The 26,486-nt window shown below is 42.7% G+C and overlaps 1 protein-coding gene and 1 long non-coding RNA gene across 3 annotated transcripts; both read left to right on the forward strand.

Annotated features, from left to right (window-relative positions):
* Nucleotides 1-1,028: 1,028 nt before the first annotated feature.
* On the forward strand, nt 1,029-8,870 carry LOC124282229. Of its 2 annotated transcripts, none has more exons than XM_046718185.1 (2): nt 1,029-1,421; nt 6,767-8,870. In XM_046718185.1, exon 2 carries the CDS (start codon nt 7,384-7,386, stop codon nt 8,719-8,721), a length of 1,338 nt encoding a protein of 445 aa, XP_046574141.1. In that variant the 5' UTR covers nt 1,029-1,421; nt 6,767-7,383; the 3' UTR covers nt 8,722-8,870. The 2 variants fall into 2 exon arrangements, with proteins under 2 accessions (XP_046574141.1, XP_046574140.1); XM_046718184.1 differs by lacking the exon at nt 1,029-1,421 and adding an exon at nt 5,797-5,948.
* A 6,099-nt stretch (nt 8,871-14,969) lies between these two features.
* LOC124282230 lies at nt 14,970-16,290 on the forward strand. The gene is made up of 2 exons (XR_006900104.1): nt 14,970-15,603; nt 15,860-16,290. It is a non-coding gene; the product is annotated as an uncharacterized LOC124282230 (long non-coding RNA).
* The last annotated feature ends 10,196 nt before the right edge of the window (nt 16,291-26,486 follow it).

Consider the following 26,486-nt stretch of genomic DNA (forward strand, 5'->3'; position numbering starts at 1 on the left):
CAATTTTGACACCGTGACTTCATTCATTCATTCATTTATTTCAACATATGCTTTAATAACACAATCGTACGTACAGTTAAGTTTAGGTTAGGACAATAACATGAAGAGAAAAGTACGCCCATATAAGGGTGTCCGAACAGCGCGCCACCTGGAGCAGGGTAAATGTGCAAATGAGTGAGTGAGTGAGTTTAGCTTTACGCCGCACTCGCCAATATTCCAGCTATAAATAATCGAGTCTGGACCAGACAATCCAGTGATCAACATCATGAGCATCGATCTGCGCAATTGGGAACCGATGACATGTGTCAACCAAGTCAGCGAGCCTGACCACCCGATCCCGTCAGCCGCCTCTTACGACAAGCATGGGTTACTGAAGGTTCATTCTAACCCGGATCTTCACGGGTTAGGAATAAATAGATGAAAGCCCAAACCGATGAACGACTTAAATGCATGTACCCAGATACAATGCTGACAATCTCAGAAACATGATCTAAACGAAGCTAGATTCAACAGTATCCATCTTTGATGACGATGTAAGCATGATTATGAATGACAATAGTATCAGATAGGTCCGAGTTCGTGTTTCATTTCAAACCAAACTCAGTCAAACCTACCTACCCCCACACACGGACACACACACGCACGCATGCACGCACGGACACACACACGTACGTACAGTTAAGGTTAGGTTAGGACAATAACATGAAGAGAAAAGTACGCCAATATAAGGTTGTCCGAACAGACCTCCACCTGGAGCAGGGTAAATTTGCAAATGAGTAAGTGAGTTTAGTTTTACGCCGCACTCAGCAATATTCCAGCTGTATGGCGGCGGTCTGTAAATAATCGAGTCTGGACCAGACAGTCCAGTGATCAACAGCATGAGCATTGATCTGCGAAATTGGGAACCGATGACATGTGTCAACCAAGTCAGCGAGCCTGACCACCCGATCCCGTTAGTCGCCTCTGACGACAAGCATGGGTTGTGCAAATGAAGTCGACTAGCAGGAACTACTTTCCCAAGCTCCTTACATCAATGCGATGCCTTCTCAATGGGCTCAATACACAATTGCAAAACAAGGTTGAGCTGATGTACAAGATGAGTTGTATTTCCGCATGAGTTTCAGTCACACAATGCTGATATCGGATGCTGAGGACACCTACAGGAAGAACATTTGTTTGCCTCTGTGAAATCAGAATCAGATAATCAACTATTAATCACACCACAGGACGTCATTGGATTCTTTTGTTGTGTTCCATTACGTGCTTGTTGGGGGCAATCAATTTGCATACTTGAATCGCCCAGGTTTCGGTTCACGCTGTTGGGCGCTGCGACGACTCTCACTCCCTCAAGTCGTCGTCGTAAGGTTACTGCACTGTAAATGATGGACCAGATAAACCAGTGTTTGATACAATGAACACCGGTAAGTGAGTGAATGAGTGAGTCAGTCAGTATGGTTTTAAGCCGCTTTCAGCAATATTCCAGCAATATCACGGTGGGGGACAACCAGAAATGGGCTTCACACATTGTACCGATGTGGGGAATCGAACCCGGGTCTTCGGCGTGACGAGCGAACGCTTTAACCACTAGGCTACCCCACCGCCCCTGCACTGGTAAGCACAGCGCGAGGTTTCTGTTACCGTGTATGTGTGATACAAGTGATATCTACGTCACAGGTGTGATATGTGTGCCACATATTTATGCTGCGTTGATTCGTATAATATTTGTGTGACACGTGTAACTTATTATAATGTCTTTAAGATGTACTGCCAAGAAAAGGAAACTTGAGCAAAAATATATTTCTTAAAACTTGGATTGGAGCTCGACATAAAGTTCACAAATCATGCAAAACCAATTGTATCAATGCAACTGACACGGGTGTATCTTGAACTTTTGTTGTTATTTTAAATGCACGTGCAACATGATCGCGGGTGAGAGAAGAGTGTGCAACATCTGACAATGAAGATACAAGGAATCAACAAAAACATGCCATGAGTATCGGTAGAACGGAGAGAGCTATGGAATCCTAGAATGGACATTGTCGTGTTATCGCGCTTTGAATAATATATGATGATGATGATGGGAATGATGATGGTTTTTATGGAGAAACATGTGTACTGTGAACGACTCTCCCCCACCCCCACCCCCACCCCACCCCCACCCCACGAACAAAGTGTTTTGTTTCCTGTCCATAGCTTCTAAGATGTCATTGTAGACACGGACCAAAGCGGTCACGGTGCTGTGGCTAGTCTTGTATGCTGACTGGAAAGATTCCTGAAGATTGTGTTCTGCAAGATGTGATTTAATCCCAGAAGCAACAACCTTTTCAAGACACTGAGAGAGAAATGGGAGATTCGAGACTGGTTGATAGTGTTTCAGGATATTAGTGTCAAGACTTGATTTCTTGAGAATTGGTATGACATGAGCGTGTTTGAAGGCGGGTGGAACACTACCTGTGTCCAGAGACGTGTTGATGATGTCAAGGTAGCACGGCACCAAAGCATCGCTAGACGCTTTCACAAGCCTATAGGGATTGTGTCCAGAGAAGAAGACTTTGTTGGAGAATCTTTAATGATCCGACGAACCTCAGCCAAAGAAGCTGGTGTTAAGTGTTCCAGTGGCTTACCCTGAAACGTCTGTTCAAATTCATGCAGGAACGTTGTATTTGGCTGGATCTTGGCTCTAACGTTTTTGATTTTGTCACTGAAGAAAGATGCAAACCTGTTGGCAATTTCAAGTTCATCTGTGTGAGAAGGGAGCTTCTGTTCGTGGGAACAGTGTAGAAGTTTATCAAGAAGACTGTGCAGCTCCTTGTAAATGTGCTTATTACGAGTTATAGTGTTTTGGACAAATGCTGCCTTCGCTGAGGCTAGCGAGGAATCCAGTTCATTACGAGCTTGTTTATACAGCTGCCGATGCACTTCAAGTTTGCTTTTCCTCCAGACCTTTTCCGCTCTACGACAATTAGTTTTCTTTGCCTGACATCATCATTGTACCACTGAGTATTTTGGCCTAACAACAAAAGTTCTATTGTTCTTTGGTACATTTTGTCAAGTATGTTGGTAAGAAAGCTTCAAGTCATGAGACCTTTAATTCGACATCACCTACAGTGCAGTAATCAATGTTAGTCGTTATGTCCACAGAGAACTCATTATGTTCCTGGTTTCCCTGTAGGTGGCAGATTTAAGATGATGGCCAGGTTTGCAGGTGTTGAGAGTACAGTTTATAGTAAAGTGATCAGAGATAAACCTGTTAGTTACATCAATGACTTGGAGGAACCTGTCAGAATCACGGGTTATGATGACGTCCAGGGCCCCGTTCCTCAAAGCGATCGTAGCGCTACGATAGTCGTAAGCGTTTGTTAAAGTATGGGAGTTACGATCATCTTAGCGCTACGATCGCTTTGAGGAACGGGGCCCTGAGTATGACCAGTGAGTGGGTTCTGTAACTAGTTGGCGAAGATTGTACAAGGTAAGCAACTCTTTGAAACGCTGTGCTTGGCAATTTGGATCCACATTAACATGAATATTGAAATCGCCGAGAATTACTAGATGACCTTGATCTGTCGTAACTTGTTCCAAACCATCAGAGAGCTCATTCAGGTAGTACAAAATTGACAAACCTTATGGATGACAACTTCTTTACAACGAGAGTGCGACGTTTTGATACAGATTCTTGTACCGTTGTCAAGCACGAATGTAACATGCAGTGGTGGCAAAGTATACTACCCACATAAAGAAACTGTGCATTGTCAAAATATTATCCCAGTTGATAGGTACGATAACAATGTCAAAGGTACATATAAACTTTAATGGAGGGATCATGAGACCATAACAAGTCGGGAGAATTTCAATTGAAAAGTCAATCACAATGACGTCACGAGTCCACAAGCGGGACAGGGGTCAAACGACCATGCTGTTATTCCACCCCAAATCATCACGGAACCACCACCAAAACGATTCCTCTCCAAGACACAGGCCTGTGCATAACTTTCTCCCACGCGTCTATAGGCACGTTGACGTCCATCACTATGGGAAATGTTAAATCTAGACTCATCTGTAAAAACAACATTTCTCCACCAATACAAGGGTCTGCGGACATGATTTCGGCACCACATTTGGCGAGCTTGTCGATGACGTTGTGTCAGGATAGGCCGTATGGCGGGACGTCGTGGTCTGATCCCGTGATGACGTAAACGTTGTCTAACTGTGTTGGGGTGGATGCGGCGAAGTCCTGGGATGGTTCGGGCAATCATCACTGCAGTCTGAAACCTGTGGCGAAGATGGGTCACCCTTATCCATCTGTCCTGTCTTGGCGTTGTTACACGTGGACGTCCAGAACGTGGCCGATCGATGACGTCATTTGTGTTCTGGTAGCGTCTCACCAGTGCAGAAATGGTGTTCCGGTGGCAGTGGAATGTGCAGCCACTTGTCGTTGAGACATTCCCCCACGGACCATCCCAATGGCCTCATGACGTTGTGCAGACGTGAGCCTTGGCATGCTATGCGTTTCAATAGCCGTTTAATTTTTTGAACGATCGCACGGGCAGGGGTTGAGCTTTCCAAAGTGACAGTATTGTGTGGCATTCATTTGCTCTGTTTCTCTTTCCCGGAATGCACGTGCAACAACGTATTGCACGTCTCAAGGACGAACCCACTGCCGTCACGGAACGTGGCACGTGCATGCATGTTGGATACATGTCACTAATCTCTGAGTTTAAATCCTTATGTGTCTACACAGGTTTGATAAATTTAGATTTTAAATTTTTGTATGCACAGTTTCTTAATGTGCCTAGTATATATATACTGAGTATAACAAAGGAAACAAGACAAATGCCACTCAAAGAAGTCATTCACGAAGTCATAGAGAACAGGTCAAAAGAGCAGTTTGTCGCGATCGCCTGACCAGGGATACTCTACAACCCTTATATAGTCTCCCTGGCCTGACTAATGTCATGACACAAGCAGACAGCTAGGCCCAGGAGGACCACGTGTAACCTCCAGATGTTTTCCTTCGCGGAACCGTCTTGACAATGCCACTATCATCAGTATGGACTGTCATATGTCGTATTGCTAGCCACTGCAGCCATACGTCTGCGTATAGCTATGAACCTCCCCTCTGTGGGGAGGGGAGGGGGGTCTTGTTGACACTGACCTCGGATGCGGTATACAATCATGACAAGGCAGGAAGAGAGAGGCCTCTTATAGGTCAAGGTCGTGGGTATAGTTATAGGGGAAATCTACGTCTGACTGCTTCAGGTGAATTGCCATACTTAGATTGAAGCGCAATGATTTAGGCGAGAAATGATCAGGTAAAATAACACGTAAATTCAATTTTAAACTTACAGCGTTATATCGAGGAAGTATTGCAAAGGGCGCCATCCTCACCATGTACCGACGCATGCCGAGCGCTCTGTAGGGGTACTCTGAACGTTGCAATAGTACACGGATGCAAATATTTCAATGCTACTATAGAACTTTCGTCTTTTTCTTGCAAGGTGTGACACATCAATGAAATACTTATCTCTGACCTCGCGAATGCGCATGGTCATGTATGTTATGTTGAAATTCCAGTGTAATATACTTGGAGCAGGTATGCACCCTTATGTAAGTCAGAAGTCGGGATCTGTGTTTAGTTATGTTTGTCTCCCTCTGTACGCGAAGCGTGTCCGTATATCCGTATCACAATTCATGAATTGAACGATCTTCTGACGAGTAGGATTGGTATGCACTTAAGCGGAGATGCCTGTGGGAAATAGCCGCTGACCTAGTTTGCAAACTGAAAGTATGGAATTACGTTCGTGTTAATGGCTTCAAATGACAAAACAACAATTTTACTTCCCTGTTTAGAAACATGAGGTAACGCTATGCGAAAACACGTCATGGTTCGGTTTGATATATATATATAATGAAGCTTCAGGTCCGACAAAAGTCTCTGAGCTGCCACGAATGTAAGTACATTTCTGAATATCTGTCGTGTTTGTTTATATGATGTCTGTTTGTGGTTTGTCTGTGTGGGATGTTTGTTTGTTTGTTTGTTTGTGTGTGTGTGTGTGTGTGTGTGTTTGTTATACATAATGCCTATATGTAGTGTGTTATACATAGTGTATTTATGTAACGTATGTGTGTGTTACACATAATGTATTTATGTAGTGCATGTGTGTTTTATACATAATGTATGTATGTATGTAACGTGTGTGTGTGTGTGTGTTATACATAATGCCTGTATGTAGAATGTGTGTGTATCTATGGGTTATATGTATGATGTGTGTCTGTGATGTATATATTACTTGATGACTGTGTATGGATATGTGTGTGGTCAGTGAGCTGTATTTTAGTATGCTTGGCCCCATTGTATTTTTATTTTTTATATTGTTCGGTTATGTCGAATGTATGGTTGTCAGGAAGTGTGTGAGTGAGTGTTAAAATTTAACGTCACCTCGGCAATACTTCGGTTTGTCAGTATTTTGATCCGTAAACCACGGTGTGTGGGATTTCAACGTTTTGACTTTGTGTGTTTCATAACTATGACTGATAATTTTCAGATCAAACATACTGACCCTGTAACATATAAGATATATTATAGTTGGGATCACACTTTCTTAGTAAAGTTCAGATTGTAGTACTATTATTGGGTTGAACCCCATCCGGGATTCGAACCCACACCCTCAGAGTCAGCACCAAATCACCAGCACACAAAGTCAGCCGCCTAACCCGCTCAGTCACCACGGCTTCCACATACTGACCCTGATTTGTTTCTCTATATCAGATACCCAGACGTAGATACTGTGACATAGGTCTGAAAGCTGATATCCCTAGGGAGGACAAGCCATTCAACAAGTTACTGCTTTGCGACGTCACGATCCTGATAAACCGGATCTGTCAGTAACGGAGTATAATAGCTTCACAAGCAGCGGTTCGTGTGCACACACAGCTGATGAACAGATACACCACTGTCAGTACCTACTGATCAAGGAAGTATCACGCCACGTAGAAGTTCTTCTGCTGAAAACGTTTATCAAAGTCTACTCTGACAGTTTAGAAATCAGTAACTACAGACAACTCGTGTAGAGAAGAATAAGGCAGTGGCTGTAAGTGTGCCAGTTTCGTCTTAATGTTGAAAGGATCACAACAGATTTGTTTCGGTGATCACGATATTTTGGAGACTGGGACACTTCTACTGAAAACGTTTATCAGAGTCTATTCTGACAATTTGGAAGTCGGCCACAACAGACAACTTGTGACATGCACTTGTGAGAATACGTCAGGGATTGTTCGCCTACTTAACCTTACAAGGATCAGTTGTGTTACCTTTCCATGTGTAGTCTTGTCTGATCAGCAATATAAGAAACATATTTGAAAGAGGCAATACGTCTTGAGATCAACATGTCGGTACAACTCATCGACCACGTGAAGGAGGAGACGGTCCATGTTAAAAGTGACCAGTTCAAGTCTGGACGGTTTCTTCAAGTCACAGATGACCTGAAGTTATGTGTCAGGGGTCAAGTAAGCGACTCAAGTAATGTGTTGGCGTTTAGTAAATTTTCTGCAAAATCCGAGGACTGTACTGACGGTCAGTGTGTGGATTGTCTTGTATCCATTCAGTTTGACCACCATGGAGCTCACTACGTAGTATGCCCCCATAGGAAGGAGGCGACAAGGGAGACAACCCTGCAGCTTAGGGTTAAGAAGGTGAAGCTTGAGGACACACTTGACAGAAAGGCTGAGAGAGTTGACAAGATGTGTCTCATTTACTGGTTCAAACTCAAATCTACGGGATCTGGGACTTGGGTATGTGAATCCCTGGCTTTTAAAGATTTTTACATTTCCATTGAGGGGGAAAATGTGCTATTGAGAAAGCATACACACGGTATACCCCAAGAGGAAAATTTTCAGATTGGTATATATCCAATTGCAGAGACTTATCATTTAAGAGTAACGACCGAGGAACGCCGAGTGATGGTCAATGGGCAAACGCTGAGTATTGCCATCATCCATAAAGACGATCACGTTTTGACTTCAGGAGCGGATATCATCAGCGAAAGAGGCGATGTTCAGTTTACGGATTTACATGTCACTGAAATAAAACCTGATGAAGAGTATGAGGGAAAATGCGTCCTGGAGAAATCGAGACACGACACCTTTAATACAGAGCAAAATGTCTCAGCTGACAAATCGTCTGAAACCATGTTTGATTCTTCAGAAATGTCGTCTGCAACCACTGATGCGTCGTCATCCGTAGAATCTGTGTGTGTAGGGGCTAAACCGTCATCAGTCGCTGACGGGTCGTCTGTTACGCGTGGAAAATCGACTTCTTCTGAAGAAGCGTCATCTTCAATAAAGGCAATTAATACCCGAGGTACACTATTGTCATTCACTGAAGAACATTCGTCTGGCGTTGGCAAACTGTCAGCTTCTGGGCGTGACCTGTCGTCTGCTTCCCCACCAACGACACCGGAAGAGGCGATAACTGAAAGAATAATGTCGTCTGTGACGGAGGTCGACATTAAGGTTAATGATCAAGATCTTGACCGTATCACGAATTCGCAGAAATCTGCGCCCTCAGCACATGTCATTACTAGGGAGGTTCTGAAAGATGGTGACGGTTCAGGAGAGCTCATCAAAGAATCCGGAAAGATATCAGCCAAGAAGGAAAAGAAACGAAAGAGATGTTTCGCTTTGTCAAGAATATTTTCTTGTGTGTCATCTCGCTCTGCCGACTGAATCTGGAACATGATGTGTTCAGAATGCTGCTGACAGTATCACTGAGATTGAAGATGCGTTATGTGTTCAGAATATTGCTGACAGTATCACAGAGACTGAAGATGCCTTATGTGTTCATGAATATTGCTGACAGTATCACTGAGACTGAAGATGCGTTATGTGTTCAGAATATTGCTGACAGTATCAATGAGACTGAAGATGCCTTATGTGTTCATGAATATTGCTGACAGTATCACAGAGACTGAAGATGCGTAATGTGTTCATGAATATTGCTGACAGTATCACAGAGACTGAAGATGCGTTATGTGTTCATGAATATTGCTGACAGTATCACAGAGATTGGAGATGCCTTATGTGTTCATGAATATTGCTTACAGTATCACAGAGACTGAAGATGCGTTATGTGTTCATGAATATTGCTGACAGTATCACTGGGACTGAAGATGCGCTATGTGTTCATGAATATTGCTGACAGTATCACTGGGACTGAAGATGCGTTATGTGTTCATGAATATTGCTGACAGTATCACAGAGACTGAAGATGCGTTATGTGTTCATGAATATTGCTGACAGTATCACAGAGACTGAAGATGCGTTATGTGTTCATGAATATTGCTGACAGTATCACAGAGACTGAAGATGCGTTATGTGTTCATGAATATTGCTGACAGTATCACAGAGACTGAAGATGCGTTATGTGTTCATGAATATTGCTGACAGTATCACTGGGACTGAAGATGCGCTATGTGTTCATGAATATTGCTGACAGTATCACTGGGACTGAAGATGCCTTATGTGTTCATGAATATTGCTGACAGTATCACAGAGACTGAAGATGCGTTATGTGCTCATGAATATTGCTGACAGTATCACAGAGACTGAAGATGCGTGATGTGTTCATGAATATTGCTGACAGTATCACTGAGACTGAAGATGCGTTATGTGTTCATGAATATTGCTGACAGTATCACAGAGACTGAAGATGCGTTATGTGTTCATGAATATTGCTGACAGTATCACAGAGATTGAAGATGCGTTATGTGTTCATGAATATTGCTGACAGTATCACAGAGACTGAAGATGCGTTATGTGTTCATGAATATTGCTGACAGTATCACAGAGACTGAAGATGCGTTATGTGTTCATGAATATTGCTGACAGTATCACAGAGACTGAAGATGCGTTATGTGTTCATGAATATTGCTGACAGTATCACAGAGATTGGAGATACCTTATGTGTTCATGAATATTGCTGACAGTATCACAGAGACTAAGATGCGTTATGTGTTCAGAATATTGCTGACAGTATCACAGAGACTGAAGATGCGCTATGTGTTCATGAATATTGCTGACAGTATCACAGAGACTGAAGATGCGTTATGTGTTCATGAATATTGCTGACAGTATCACTGAGACTGAAGATGCCTTATGTGTTCAGAATACTGCTGACAGTATCACAGAGACTAAGATGCGTTATGTGTTCAGAATATTGCTGACAGTATCACTGAGACTGAAGATGCCTTATGTGTTCAGAATATTGCTGACAGTATCACAGAGACTGAAGATGTGTTATGTGTTCATGAATATTGCTGACAGTATCACAGAGACTGAAGATGCGTTATGTGTTCATGAATATTGCTGACAGTATCACTGAGACTGAAGATGCCTTATGTGTTCAGAATACTGCTGACAGTATCACTGAGACTGAAGATGCCTTATGTGTTCAGAATATTGCTGACAGTATCACAGAGACTGAAGATGCCTTATGTGTTCAGAATATTGCTGACAGTATCACAGAGACTGAAGATGCCTTATGTGTTCATGAATATTGCTGACAGTATCACAGAGACTGAAGATGCCTTATGTGTTCAGAATATTGCTGACAGTATCACAGAGACTGAAGATGCCTTATGTGTTCATGAATATTGCTGACAGTATCACAGAGACTGAAGATGCGTGATGTGTTCATGAATATTGCTGACAGTATCACAGAGACTGAAGATGCGTTATGTGTTCATGAATATTGCTGACAGTATCACTGGGACTGAAGATGCGCTATGTGTTCATGAATATTGCTGACAGTATCACTGGGACTGAAGATGCCTTATGTGTTCATGAATATTGCTGACAGTATCACAGAGACTCAAGATGCGTTATGTGCTCATGAATATTGCTGACAGTATCACAGAGACTGAAGATGCGTGATGTGTTCATGAATATTGCTGACAGTATCACTGAGACTGAAGATGCGTTATGTGTTCATGAATATTGCTGACAGTATCACAGAGACTGAAGATGCGTTATGTGTTCATGAATATTGCTGACAGTATCACAGAGATTGAAGATGCGTTATGTGTTCATGAATATTGCTGACAGTATCACAGAGACTGAAGATGCGTTATGTGTTCATGAATATTGCTGACAGTATCACAGAGACTGAAGATGCGTTATGTGTTCATGAATATTGCTGACAGTATCACAGAGACTGAAGATGCGTTATGTGTTCATGAATATTGCTGACAGTATCACAGAGATTGGAGATACCTTATGTGTTCATGAATATTGCTGACAGTATCACAGAGACTGAAGATGCCTTATGTGTTCATGAATATTGCTGACAGTATCACAGAGATTGGAGATGCCTTATGTGTTCATGAATATTGCTGACAGTATCACAGAGACTGAAGATGCGTTATGTGTTCATGAATATTGCTGACAGTATCACAGAGACTGAAGATGCGTTATGTGTTCATGAATATTGCTGACAGTATCACAGAGACTGAAGATGCGTTATGTGTTCGTGAATATTGCTGACAGTATCACAGAGACTGAAGATGCCTTATGTGTTCATGAATATTGCTTACAGTATCACAGAGACTGAAGATGCGTTATGTGTTCATGAATATTGCTGACAGTATCACAGAGATTGGAGATGCCTTATGTGTTCATGAATATTGCTGACAGTATCACAGAGACTGAAGATGCGTTATGTGTTCATGAATATTGCTGACAGTATCACAGAGACTGAAGATGCGTTATGTGTTCATGAATATTGCTGACAGTATCACAGAGACTGAAGATGCGTTATGTGTTCGTGAATATTGCTGACAGTATCACAGAGACTGAAGATGCCTTATGTGTTCATGAATATTGCTGACAGTATCACAGAGACTGAAGATGCCTTATGTGTTCATGAATATTGCTGACAGTATCACAGAGATTGGAGATGCCTTATGTGTTCATGAATATTGCTGACAGTATCACAGAGACTGAAGATGCGTTATGTGTTCATGAATATTGCTGACAGTATCACAGAGACTGAAGATGCGTTATGTGTTCGTGAATATTGCTGACAGTATCACAGAGACTGAAGATGCCTTATGTGTTCATGAATATTGCTTACAGTATCACAGAGACTGAAGATGCGTTATGTGTTCATGAATATTGCTGACAGTATCACAGAGACTGAAGATGCGTTATGTGTTCATGAATATTGCTGACAGTATCACCGAGACTGAAGATGCCTTATGTGTTCATGAATATTGCTGACAGTATCACAGAGACTGAAGATGCGTTATGTGTTCATGAATATTGCTGACAGTATCACAGAGACTGAAGATGCCTTATGTGTTCATGAATATTGCTGACAGTATCACAGAGACTGAAGATGCGTTATGTGTTCATGAATATTGCTGACAGTATCACAGAGACTGAAGATGCGTTATGTGTTCATGAATATTGCTGCCAGTATCACAGAGACTGAAGATGCGTTATGTGTTCATGAATATTGCTGACAGTATCACAGAGACTGAAGATGCGTTATGAGTTCATGAATATTGCTGACAGTATCACAGAGACTAAGATGCGTTATGTGTTCAGAATATTGCTGACAGTATCACAGAGACTGAAGATGCGTTATGTGTTCATGAATATTGCTGACAGTATCACAGAGACTGAAGATGCGCTATGTGTTCATGAATATTGCTGACAGTATCACAGAGACTAAGATGCGTTATGTGTTCAGAATATTGCTGACAGTATCACAGAGACTGAAGATGCGTTATGTGTTCATGAATATTGCTGACAGTATCACAGAGACTGAAGATGCGTTATGTGTTCATGAATATTGCTGACAGTATCACAGAGACTAAGATGCGTTATGTGTTCAGAATATTGCTGACAGTATCACAGAGACTGAAGATGCGCTATGTGTTCATGAATATTGCTGACAGTATCACAGAGACTGAAGATGCGTTATGTGTTCATGAATATTGCTGACAGTATCACTGAGACTGAAGATGCCTTATGTGTTCAGAATACTGCTGACAGTATCACAGAGACTAAGATGCGTTATGTGTTCAGAATATTGCTGACAGTATCACTGAGACTGAAGATGCCTTATGTGTTCAGAATATTGCTGACAGTATCACAGAGACTGAAGATGTGTTATGTGTTCATGAATATTGCTGACAGTATCACAGAGACTGAAGATGCGTTATGTGTTCATGAATATTGCTGACAGTATCACTGAGACTGAAGATGCCTTATGTGTTCAGAATACTGCTGACAGTATCACTGAGACTGAAGATGCCTTATGTGTTCAGAATATTGCTGACAGTATCACAGAGACTGAAGATGCCTTATGTGTTCAGAATATTGCTGACAGTATCACAGAGACTGAAGATGCCTTATGTGTTCATGAATATTGCTGACAGTATCACAGAGACTGAAGATGCCTTATGTGTTCAGAATATTGCTGACAGTATCACAGAGACTGAAGATGCCTTATGTGTTCATGAATATTGCTGACAGTATCACAGAGACTGAAGATGCCTTATGTGTTCATGAATATTGCTGACAGTATCACAGAGACTGAAGATGCCTTATGTGTTCATGAATATTGCTGACAGTATCACTGAGACTGAAGATGCCTTATGTGTTGAGAATACTGCTGACAGTATCACTGAGACTGAAGATGCCTTATGTGTTCAGAATATTGCTGACAGTATCACAGAGACTGAAGATGCGTTATGTGTTCAGAATATTGCTGACAGTATCACAGAGACTGAAGATGCCTTATGTGTTCATGAATATTGCTGACAGTATCACAGAGACTGAAGATGCCTTATGTGTTCAGAATATTGCTGACAGTATCACAGAGACTGAAGATGCGCTATGTGTAGCGACTGGAGCATGTACTAGGTGCGTTGTTAAGTGCGCTATATAGATAACCTGTCATCGTCATCATCATCAGCAGCACCTATCACCATCACTTCGAGATGACGGGGTGTAGAGGGGATATTTGAACTTTTACGTTTTATTATGTATTATCATGTATATTTACGTTATATTGCGAATATTAGGAGCTAATGATCAGCTTAGGGGACCGTTCACAATTTAATAGCTGGGGGTTGGGGTGACCTATTTTGTTTTTGGGAGGTGTCATCATTAGTAATTGATTTCCATGACAAGCAAGGGGGTCGCTTAGTTTGTTAAAAAACATTAGGTGGGTCATTCACATAGCATCGTCACATAAAAAATCCCCCCCCCCTTCCCCAGCCATAAATCATGAACGGTCCCTTACGACGATATGTCATTTTCACTGAGCGTATTATAACGTCAAGACATCCGCTTGAAATGGGCATCAGACCATGAAAAAGAACCCAAATAATCTTCAAACATTAAACATTAACACCACAGGGTATTTCCGGAGTTGTAACCGTTAACTGTGCTGTGCCTACCCCCATCTCTTACCCTGTTTCATATATAAACACGAATGGGATTTTCCTAAGTTTCCACCATGAGTTGTGTCTATTTTTAAATCGCTAAGTCGCCTAGAGAGTTCGAAATGATAGGCCCATTAACTATAAATACAGTGACGGAGATCAGTCTCTGTGCACAGGCCCTCGTGTCTTTGCGAAGATAAAAGATTAAACAAATTATTTTTTTGAGATGACACCCGACTCGAAATGCTACACAGTTCTCCTTGTTATAATGTATTGTACTGTGAAGCTTTTCGAGCCGGGGGTCATCTCAAATGTTTTATGTTTTTTTAATTTTTTGAACATATTTAATCTTCGCAAAGACACGAGGGCCTGTGTCTCTGTGATGGTCAACTACAACACATGTGATGCCTTCCACTGATAATGTAGTCAGATTAAGTCAATACAGTATTGATTCAGCTAATCGACTTCTGAATGGCGATGAGAATGTGTACATGAAATATACATGGCGACAGTATTAGTATCCAAGGCAGAACAGCTGATGCCCAGATGGCCCCCCACACATACCATCCATTAAGCCTACTCATTAGGGCAGAATAATTAAACATACGCACTGGTCAGTGAGATACCGTTAACCTGAAACAACAGATAAAGGCAGGGCCAGCCGGTCCCCCACTGGGTGCACACGTGCTGGCCCCTAAATATAGTACGGGTCAGGGAATCTAACAACAAACTCTGTCTGGCAGAACATTTGGCCAAGGGCTTTGAGACAAAAGCATTGGAGATTCATGTCCATCAGTGTCAGCGCCCGGCAGAGATAATTAAGTTAATTAGAGACCTGACCATTAACGGTATACCACCACTGACCAGTAGCGAAGAGAGGGCCAGAGAACAAAGGACCAAGACTGACCAACCCTGGGTATATATAACGGTACAGGCAATAGGCCAGGGAAGAGCCGAGCCGAATCTGCAGCCGAGTGTGCAGTACTGAATAAAGTTGTGGACCCACAGACAGACTTGTGTTGTTCATCACCCCTCTTGGAGACACAGCACTAAGGCAGATAGACATCGCAAAGAAACCAACATCTTCTAAGTGCGATACTGGTGGAGACAGATCTCTGGTGCCTCTTCAAGCCAAGCAGCCAAGTTCCATACAAAGGTTAATGCTGAACATTATACTTTGTCTGGGGTCCACAACTAACAGCCTTCACTCCGTAATTTGAAGCGGACTAATTCCATGTGCCGCCTAACCAGAACGACAGTTTCACATAAGCCTACAAACACGTACTATAACAACTAGAAGCTGTCATAAACAGTGTGGCAATATACTCCCCATTTCTATGTGCCAGTGTGTTAATATCTCCACGGGACTGCATCGCGTTTGATACGACCCATCAGAAGCTACCTTTCTACAGGACCAGATTCCGCGGAGCCAGTTCACCCTAAAGGACCAGGAGACAACCCATCAGTTCCAGACAGGACCAGGACCATGCACACCGGGACCAACTCGCCACCTCCCGACCAGACAGGACCCATCATCATTTCCGACGTCAACTCACTTCACAGCAGGACAAAACCGAAGTTTCGTGAGAGACACTGTGCAAGAACTGTGTGTAACGAACTGTTCTTCGTTTCCTAACATTGTGACACTCCTTTGGGTAAGCACATTTTTATATTACCACTGCCTACCCTATTTGCATTTTTACTTGTTTAGCAGCACATTTGTACGTTGCATAACTATGTCGATATTCAAACTTAATCCACTAAACGCGGATGAAAGGCTTCCCCTCTTGACCCCAGAAAAGATTAACTCACCCCCAACGTCTAAATCCACCCCTAAACAAGTCGACCTCAGCTCTCTTGACCCTTATTCCTCCCAATGGGTGACCTTTGATGATACCACCTCTACCACGCGCCACAATAGTCACACCAACACTAAGGCTTCCATCCCGACCCCACCCACTCCCTCATCGTTTACCCCACGACACCCCCAGACATTCCCATTATTACCCCCACCTCGTAGCATCTCCCCCTCCCCACCACCTCGCCGCCCTAACAGCCAGGAACCCTCAACTTCCCATACTTTATCAACTTTGTCCAGGGCTATTAATTGTTCACGCCTTCCACTTCCCATGTTTGATGGCAAAGATCCCATAGCGGCATCTGCTTGGCTGAAACGCTATGAGAAGTTCGCCTCTGCTCAACACTATACCGAAAGTGACCATATTGATATCTTCCCCCTTTACCTGACCCACTTAGCGGCGGAATGGTACGAGGGTACGAAAAATACCTCCTGTATGTCCTGGACATAGTTAAGAGCTGCATTTTTACGCCGATATTCCCCATCATCCATAAGTCTCTTAACTCGCCAGAATGCCTTACTGGACAGGAAACAAAGGTCTGGCGAAACCTTCCCCGCCTTTCTTCAGTCCGTCAGGCATGAAGCTGAATTACTGCACAGAAATGATGATGGCTACATTAAAGACCTTATATTACGCAATACCCTGCCCCATATACGTCAGTTTATCCTGACCCACGCGCACGATACTCTAGAGCAAGTAATCGAGAGCGCGGAAATTGCAGACGCCACGTCAGGGTTGACTGATCCCAAGTCAGATCAACTTATGGCGGCGATTAATGCCCTTTCATCCCAAGTCAGTGCGCTACACACTGAACATGTTAATGCGATCAACTCTGGCTATCGCCCCAATCAAAATTTTCCAAGAACCATGTCAGGCCCCACACCCAAAAATAGTCAATGCAACGAAGATGGTATTCAACGGTCACTACAATATAGCTCTAATCCATCTCAGTATTATCAACAGTCAGGCCCCGCCCCGAGGCCACTCCCCAGAGGTGGAACACCCCACCAATCCCCACAACAATTTCGTTGTAAAGGCTGCGGCTACTTCCACACCTCCCCACAAGAGTGTCGCGCAAAGTACCTCAGATGTTATAACTGTAACCAGTTAGGACACCTGCTTAGAACCTGCCCCCTTCCCCAACAGCGCAGAGCATGATATCAGGCGCCTCCCATAGCTGAGTCGAGCCCCAATCATCCGGCCCAGGGGAGGCATATTGATCGTTCAGTCAGCTAGGACTGCCAACCAATTACTCTTGTATATATGTATATATGCGACTGAACATTACGGTACAACATAACAAAGCCAACAAATTCCTACGGTATATATGTATATGTCGAAACTAAATATTAAGGTAACACATGAACATATCAAGAATCAGAGCAACTCACAACAACTTTAACATATTTTCAACACATCCACTTCATTAAGCCAATATGTGGAGAAAGCCGATTATAGCTTCTCCCACTGTACCAACACACATATACAACTGATATTGTGCCCTATACTTGTCAAATTGTCCAGGCAAGATATTTCTCAGTGGCCGGCACACTAACCATCCAATAACGCAGTAGCGGCCCTGAATGCATGAATGTTCGAAAGTGAAAAGTGCAAGGCAAAGGGAGGTATGCAGAGTTAAACTCACCACATACCACCTGAATGGATGACGAAGGATATGCGAGCGCGGTATAGGGGTTATGTTTGACGAGTTGAGGAAGAGGCGTCAGCTGTCGGAACCAGGTACAGGGCAACCACAGACAAAAGAGCCATCACGCCATTGTCTGGGGACCCTGGAGAGACGCCGGTAGTTGTAGTTGAAGGAAGGAAGTAGTAGAGTAGTAGAGAGAGAGGAAGAGGTGTCAGCTGTCGGAACCAGGTACAGGGCAACCACAGACAAAAGAGCCATCACGCCATTGTCTGAGGATCCTGGACAGACACCAGGTGTTTGTCGCTATGCGGCAGGGTTAGCTGATGGATTCCACCGTCTACCTGTCTCTTGATCACGGACGGGTCCACAGGCGTGCTCGATACCCATGGGAGAGTGTTTAGAGCGATCATTCACTCTTCCACAAGTCCCGGTAGTATAGGGCCAGCTAACCTGAGGAAAATTTGTGTAGTATAATGACGTCATTAGAGGATACGGTGGATACAGATATTGCGAGTAGACGTAGTAGTGAACTGAGGATGAATGAGTGTACAGAAGGCACTATAAAGTACGAATGTGTAAACCCCAATATAACGGCCACTACTCCACTGAGAAATAATCCTGGTTAGTAAGTGTTTCCCAATTTAATTTTTGCATTTAGTCACGTAATTTTGAAAAGTATCTATAGAACTATCTACATTTTTATGCAGGATGAGGTCTCTGCAAGCGTGGTCACTACTGCTGACCATACTGTATAGTACGATGGGTCAGGACCATGACCGCCTCCACTATGGGACCTTGTTTTCGGAAAGAGGGAAACTAACGGCTTTTGACGAATCTTGGACACACACATTCGCCCTAGAGTTACCAAAGCCATACCTTCCTAACAGATCGTATGAGATTCCATCTTGTCTTAAACAGGATGACACGGCATGTAAAAATACACACTTTCATGTTAGCTCCATCCTGACATTCGTACGTAATCTACACTCCCGCGCTAACTCAGACATGGCAACCACAATCAAATTAATTAAAACGCACATCCCAGACACGCCCGAACTTAAACCCAAAACTCGCCACACAAGAGTTTGCTTCCTTGGCTCGGTCAGTTGGCCAAGGGAGCATTCGGCCTCGCCACAGAACGTGACCTGAAAATAGTAACAGACCATATTCAACTCCTCGCATCCCAGGTACATCTCCGTGATGTCGGCTTCAACACATCACAACACCACATGGCATCCTACATGACACAGACAAATATTCGCTTCGACAACATAATCAAAGCTATTAAACAAAATCATAACCAAATCGTTCAGACAGGCGCATTCACACTTAAAGAGGTCAAATGGTACGAGAACTATTTCTCCACACTCCTCCTTATGGTAGGCAGAGAAAATCAATTGGCTACATTAGTACAGGGTCAGTCCCAGACACTATTATCAGGTATATTCCAGTTACTAAGGGGCCGCCTGTCACCTAACATTGTTCCCTTACCAACACTACTGACAACAATTCACGCTATTGCCGACCGCTTACATTCCACATACCCAAAGTTTCAACTTCGATACACCGACGCCACGATGTACTATACCGATGTTGATGTACACCTAGCCCGCCACAACAATATGTTGTTTGTGACACTACTAATACCAGTCGTTTCAGACACTACTGTAATGAAAGTTTATAGGACGTCAACATTTTCCCTTCCAACCCACGTTAACTCCCCACATGCGACTATCGTCAGAAATCTGGCCCCATATCTTGCTGTTTCCCTAGACAGTAAAAAGTTTGTCGAGTTTGAGAGTCAACAGTTCGAGCGATGCAACGGTGAATCACACATACACTGCAACATACTGCCCCCCGAGTCCACGTTTTCAGTCCCTACGTGTACCTTGGCATTGTTCCTTAATGACATCGACCTTGTCCACGAATTATGCACTTTCCACTTTTTACCTAACGGTACTGTTACTGACATGTTCGAACTAAGATCGGGCATGGTTGTCCTCCAAAATGTCCAAAATATCTCCTTTAAGTGCCCGACCGGCATTAAAACTCATAAAGGCTGCAGTTTGTGCACCTCACCGCTGTTTTGCTCTTGTTCAATCCAAGCAAACAATAAAACCATCCCTCCCCGGCTGAACCATTGTCAAATCCATGATAACACAACCCATCTCCGTTATCCTATTAACATTGGGTTCTTACGTCATTTTTTCAATTCCGACCAAATTCGAAATACCATTCCCGCCCTACTAGCGCAGGAGCCGGTTCAATATAGGACCGCCCCAATCCGTTTGGCGAACGCAACCTTCCAAAAGATAATTAAGACAGATAAACAACTCAGTGTTAACTTGAAACACGTGGTCGCTCAAGCAAAGGCCAACCAAATCATATATACCGACCCTTCAGACCCACTCTTTATAAAATCACTGGGCGACGACTCCGCCGTATTTGATTGGTCAGACCCCTTCGCGTATCTGAATGTTGCAGTATGGGGAATAATAATTGTAATTGGCTGCCTGCTTTTCTCAATGAATCGCAGAATCGGTATGCTACGAGTACAGCTACTGGCTCGGGGTATTACCGCTGTAGCAGTCACTACTACACCTAACATGTTAGTGTGGACACCCTCCACTCCAGCTCCCGTAGTGACATCAACGCCCTCGGTAACTGACCTTATTAAATCCTACTTTAAACTTGAAGTTGTTATCCTTGTTATCATGTTTATTGTGACTACTTCCTTAATACTATATGTGTACAAACTGAAGACAAGAGTGACATCATCGGTCATATTATGCTTCTCTTCAGGGAACGATTCAATTTGTTTGAATATAGCTGACATCAACGCCCCACCTCTAGTCCTGTCACTCTCTAATACCAACTACTCTCCTACGTCGGTAGCCATACACCGCACCCCTAAGTTGTTCTCCGATCAAGTCACTATCACCTGGCCAGACAACAACTTATCTGTAGTAAATATCACATCCACAACTCGCATCCCCCTGCCCTCGGATGTAGCTATATTCAAGCTAAATACGAAACGACTAAGACGAATCATAAAAATCCGGTATATACTCAATTTGTATATACTCCACGCTAACGTCCATTACCCACTTAAAGCTGTCGGGGGGACCGATCAATCCATCAGCCATCATGATCCACCCCCACCCCACTACAGCCAACGGCTGTACCCGTCTCTGGGATCCCAAATCTAATGAAAATAGCCGTACTCTTACATACATCCTCTTCTCACCACCCCATCCCATCCCCCGATTACCTTTTTTTGTCGAACCATAGCTATGTATTAAAGTCAACTACTGACAACACAACCAACTCACCAATGATGGCCTGTCGCACACACATCGTTGGACACACAAACATTTTACATAACACCGTGCATATTTCTTAGTCGATAGTAATTGTAGATTTGTATATACGTTGTTTAGTTGTAACATGTTCAATAATGAGTCCACATTATAACTTATACATCATAGCACACTTATGTCAATTGTACCTTTTTGAACTATATATATATTCCACTGTACATCATTAAATTTTTTGATATTATAAACCGATTGTATGTCGATACTATGCACATATATTGTTACCTCCTGTATAATGATTGTATATCAGGGTTGGTCACAGTCATTTGGTCCTATGCTCTAATTAAGGACGTGAGGTCACGTCCTTACAATACGACGGGGAAGTATATCCAAGGCAGAACAGCTGATGCCCAGATGGCCCCCACACATACCATCCATTAAGCCCACTCATTAGGGCAGAATAATTAAACATACGCACTGGTCAGTGAGATACCGTTAACCTGAAACAACAGATAAAGGCAGGGCCAGCCGGTCCCCCACTGGGTGCACACGTGCTGGCCCCTAAATATAGTACGGGTCAGGGAATCTAACAACAAACTCTGTCTGGCAGAACATTTGGCCAAGGGCTTTGAGACAAAAGCAATGGAGATTCATGTCCATCAGTGTCAGCGCCCGGCAGAGATAATTAAGTTAATTAGAGACCTGACCATTAACGGTATACCACCACTGACCAGTAGCGAAGAGAGGGCCAGAGAACAAAGGACCAAGACTGACCAACCCTGGGTATATATAACGGTACAGGCAATAGGCCAGGGAAGAGCCGAGCCGAATCTGCAGCCGAGTGTGCAGTACTGAATAAAGTTGTGGACCCACAGACAGACTTGTGTTGTTCATCACCCCTCTTGGAGACACAGCACTAAGGCAGATAGACATCGCAAAGAAACCAACATCTTCTAAGTGCGATATTAGCTGTACAGAGGAAGCAAAACGGTGTTATTGATTTGACGCTGAAGAACAAATAATCAATCGATTTGTGAATGAACGGAGAAAACATGATCGATCTAAGATTAGGGAAACGTCGACGGGGATTGTCATAATGATGGTGAACATGGCTGTAATGAGTATAATGTTGGCGATCAGTGTTGCCGCCGATGATGTGTATTGACGTGTATTGTGATTGTATCAACACTGTTGAATATTGTCACAATACTAATGATTCATTTACTTAAGGGGGTAACTTTCCCCTTTACTCAGTCCTAACACCCACCCATCCCAAACTCTCCATCCACCCCCAACTTCCCATCCACACCCATAATACTATTAACATGGAGAACCTGGGCAAAGTTTTACAAATATCCTGTGACGTTTTATGTCATTGGAAACTGGTAATATCTCAGACTAACAGACCCCGTTCCACTACCTTAAACCTGCCAAGGGTCACATTGATGTCGAGCATCGGACATAACCCGGTTAATACTCAGATTAACACTATGGCGGTATTATCCAGGTAGGTAGGGTTTGAACGTTGCAAGCGTTCATGTTTACTGAAGCGCAGCTTCTGTTTCTTCACGGTTTCGAGATCAGATCAATCCACCATCGGCGATGTATAGAAGTACAAACTACGGTTAGAAGTGAAGGTATATCCAGAAATAGAGAAAAGTTAAAAAAACCCCAATTCTTACCTGAAAAATCTTCTGGTCGAACAATACTATCCACGCCAGCAGATCTCATCGTTGATCCTCCGGAACGTCTTCGGGGACGTCTTCGGGGATAGGTACCTGGTGTGACATCACAGAATGATGCTGAAATGTATATCCTGGACCGGACCTGACCAGGTTTTCCACGTGCTCCATTCTGTACTCGGACTCCGTCCTCTTTGAACCCACTGTCCTGACTACTCTGCGCTGTCGCAGCTGAGATCCGAGTGCCCTTCTTACGATATCAATTTTTGATTTCTCGTCATCGACCAAGCTCAACGAACACGGTTTGTTCGACATGGTGCAGCTTTGTCTGTCTGTCTCTCTCGCTTCGTCACTAATAAAGCCTTGATTGGGGATTCCCCGATTTTAAAAATAGATCTGGGTTTAACAGATAGGGTTTAACGGATAAACTTCCGGATATAGATGGTGTTTCCCCAACAGCTGATGTGTTTTGAGTATCACCACGACAGCAAATGTAACGTGTGCTGTTACGGCGAATGTATGCCGACGTATGATGGAGGCACACTGGAGCTATGTCATCAACGTTTATATATTACTGCTTACCTGGGTACCTGCGTTTTATTAATAGATCTAATGACGGGAGGAGAGGGAGGGGAAACTGACATCACACAGAGAATAAACAGGCGCGGACACAGTTTTAGAAGGGGGGGGGGGGAGGGAGGAGGGGGAAGGGTGCACACCCATGCACGGACATTTGACCAACATATGATGTTTATCTCCTAATTTAACCCGGATCTTCACGGGTATCTAGAGCGCGTCTGTATGTGAGTGACATGTGATCTTGTTTATCAATTTCTACTCCATAAACAACCATGCTGGGTCTATTTCATCATACTTGTTTATGTAGATAGTTCTAGATGTACATCTAAAAATACCTTGTCAGTTATTGTTATATATGGGGCATGTCCAAAATATCCCCAGACTAACTTCATTAAGTTGCATATTAGGAGTTGGAAAGTACACTACTGGCAAACATGACGGATAACAACCGAGTACAATGTTTTGATACAGATTCCTGTACCGTTGCAATATCCCCAACGTGGAAAAACATTAAGGGTGTTCGTAATTTCACAATATAATTTCGGGGTGGTGGGGTAGCCCAATGGTAAAAGCATTTGCTCGTTACGCCGAAGACCCGGGTCCGATTCCCCACTAGGGTGCAATGTGTGAAGCCCATTTCTGGTGTCCCCCGCCATTGTATATGCTTCTCCATAATAATCATCATCATCATTAAGATTACAATATTGAATAAAAAAGTTCGAATGAATTAACGCAACGTTGAATTAAATCGACTCTCGCGCCCTCTACCGACCGAACATTATTTCAAGCGAACACCATAGGGTTATGTCCCTTGGAGCGCTCTTTATGAATATACTATGCCCAACTTGTAATTGAAACCAGCTCGGCAAACACTGACAACACCGCGTGCGATAGTTTTCGATGTACGGGGCAATTGTTTTATTCCATATAAGGCAAGTGTTCTCTGTTTGGAAGCTGTTCGCCTCGAAGTTTCAGTTATCGATTTCAGGCAAGTCGTTAGGTATAATACGTCTTCTATTGCATCAATAGGAAGCTGAAGTGAGTGCATGTGCCCCAATATGTATAATCAGGGAGACTCTATAAGGGGGAGTGGTCACTCCTCGGAAAGCTCCTAAGCTATGCCTCGGCTCGTCACGTGACCAGTGTAGCCAATATGGCGGCAGCGTGGTTTTTAAGATTGAGCCCGGTTTATTTTCAACAGCTGATTACATACGCTGAGTGTTGTGACAACTGAAAACCTACATGTAGAAGATAAGTTACCTATTCTGTCACTTCATTTCAAGTCAAATAATTGTTATTAGTGTCAGTATAAGTACAGTAGCTTTGTAGTAAAGTTTCAAGTGGGCATGTTGTAGCTCACTGGCTTCAATTCTCAGTACACAGCGAAGAAAGACTAAATTATATCGCTAAAACTTCTTTCACATATTCGTTTAATTTTTAGAAGGAAATATACCTTTAGTTGAAAGGTGTTTGCAAGTAATAGTGATAGTTTTATAACTAAAAAAAATTTTGTTAGGGTGTATTTGAGGTGTGTGTGAAAATATGACATATCGCCGATCTGCCATTGAAATACTACAGGGCGTTGTTTGAGTGTTTCTAGTTAGTGTTCAAAAACATCTTTCACATACACCTTCAATTTTTATGAGGGAATATACCATCAGGTGAAAGGTGTTTGCAAGTAATAGTAATAGTTTTATAATTTAAAAAAATTGTTAGTGTGTATTTGAGGTGTGTGAAAATATGACATATCGCCGATCTGCCATTGAAATACTGCAGGGCGTTGTTTGAGTGTTTCTAGTTAGTGTTCAAAAACATCTTTCACATACACCTTCAATTTTTATGAGGGAATATACCATCACGTGAAAGGTGTTTGCAAGTAATAGTGATAGTTTTATAATTTAAAAAATTGTTAGTGTGTATTTGAGGTGTGTGAAAAATATGACATATCGCCGATCTGCCATTGAAATACTACAGGGCGTTGTTTGAGTGTTTCTAGTTAGTGTTCTTAAACATCTTTCACATACACCTTAAATTTTTATGAGGGAATATACCATCAGGTGAAAGGTTTTGCAAGTAACATTGATACTTTTTTCTTTTTTGTTAGTGTGTATTTGAGGTGTGTGAAAAATATGACATATCGCCATTGGTGCTTGTGATGCTTGAGTGTTATAGTTCTAAAACTTCTTTCTTTCTTGTTGATCTTAGTATTTGACAAAACTGGAAAGGTGTTTACAGCGCTTTGTGATAGTTCTAAACTTTCTGTTCTTGAGGGGTCTGTGACCGTGTCAGTTAACATTCTGTCAATGCCCATGTCATTCCACACATGCAATAAGATATCTGAATTAGTTACTAATGTAAAAACATGTTTCAAAGTAATTTTTTTTTTGAAAATGGACAGCTGATGTTAACATATGTGTTCTACCGATAGTTTTGTGTTCTTTAACATGTTTGGGGAGGGATGGCCGTGGTGTATCATTTATTCTTTCATTCATTCACATATGTTCTTTTTCTTTTGTTCTTCTTCTTAATTTCTTTCATTCATTCACATAAAATTCTTGCTCTTAATTAATTCATTCATTCATTGTAAAATTCCGACTGATACAATACACTGGCTGAAGTACTGTTAAACGCAGCCGAAGTTGCGCTGGGACCGAACCAAGTCACTGTGTGCGTTGGAGCATGACGAGGCGCACGTTAATTAGTACAAATGGTAAAGAAAGCAAGCGAGTGACCTATCCCTGTTGTAGAGTATCCCTGGTATAATATAGGCCAAAGTATAGTCGAAAATGTGTGAAATTGTGCCTTTAAGTCTGAAGTGTTTCGGCGACTCTTTTCAGCCAATTCAGCCAAGTGACATTCTGATAACGTCCTCTTTTGTGGTCAAATTAAAATTTCCAGAAAACCATTTCATTTCTCCGTCAGTTTATTAAAAGGCGTGTTTGAGTCGAGTCTAC

Source organism: Haliotis rubra, unplaced genomic scaffold, assembly GCF_003918875.1.
Source record: "Haliotis rubra isolate DU_JTF1 unplaced genomic scaffold, ASM391887v1 Scf296, whole genome shotgun sequence".
In the NCBI taxonomy this organism is placed as follows: domain Eukaryota; kingdom Metazoa; phylum Mollusca; class Gastropoda; order Lepetellida; family Haliotidae; genus Haliotis; species Haliotis rubra.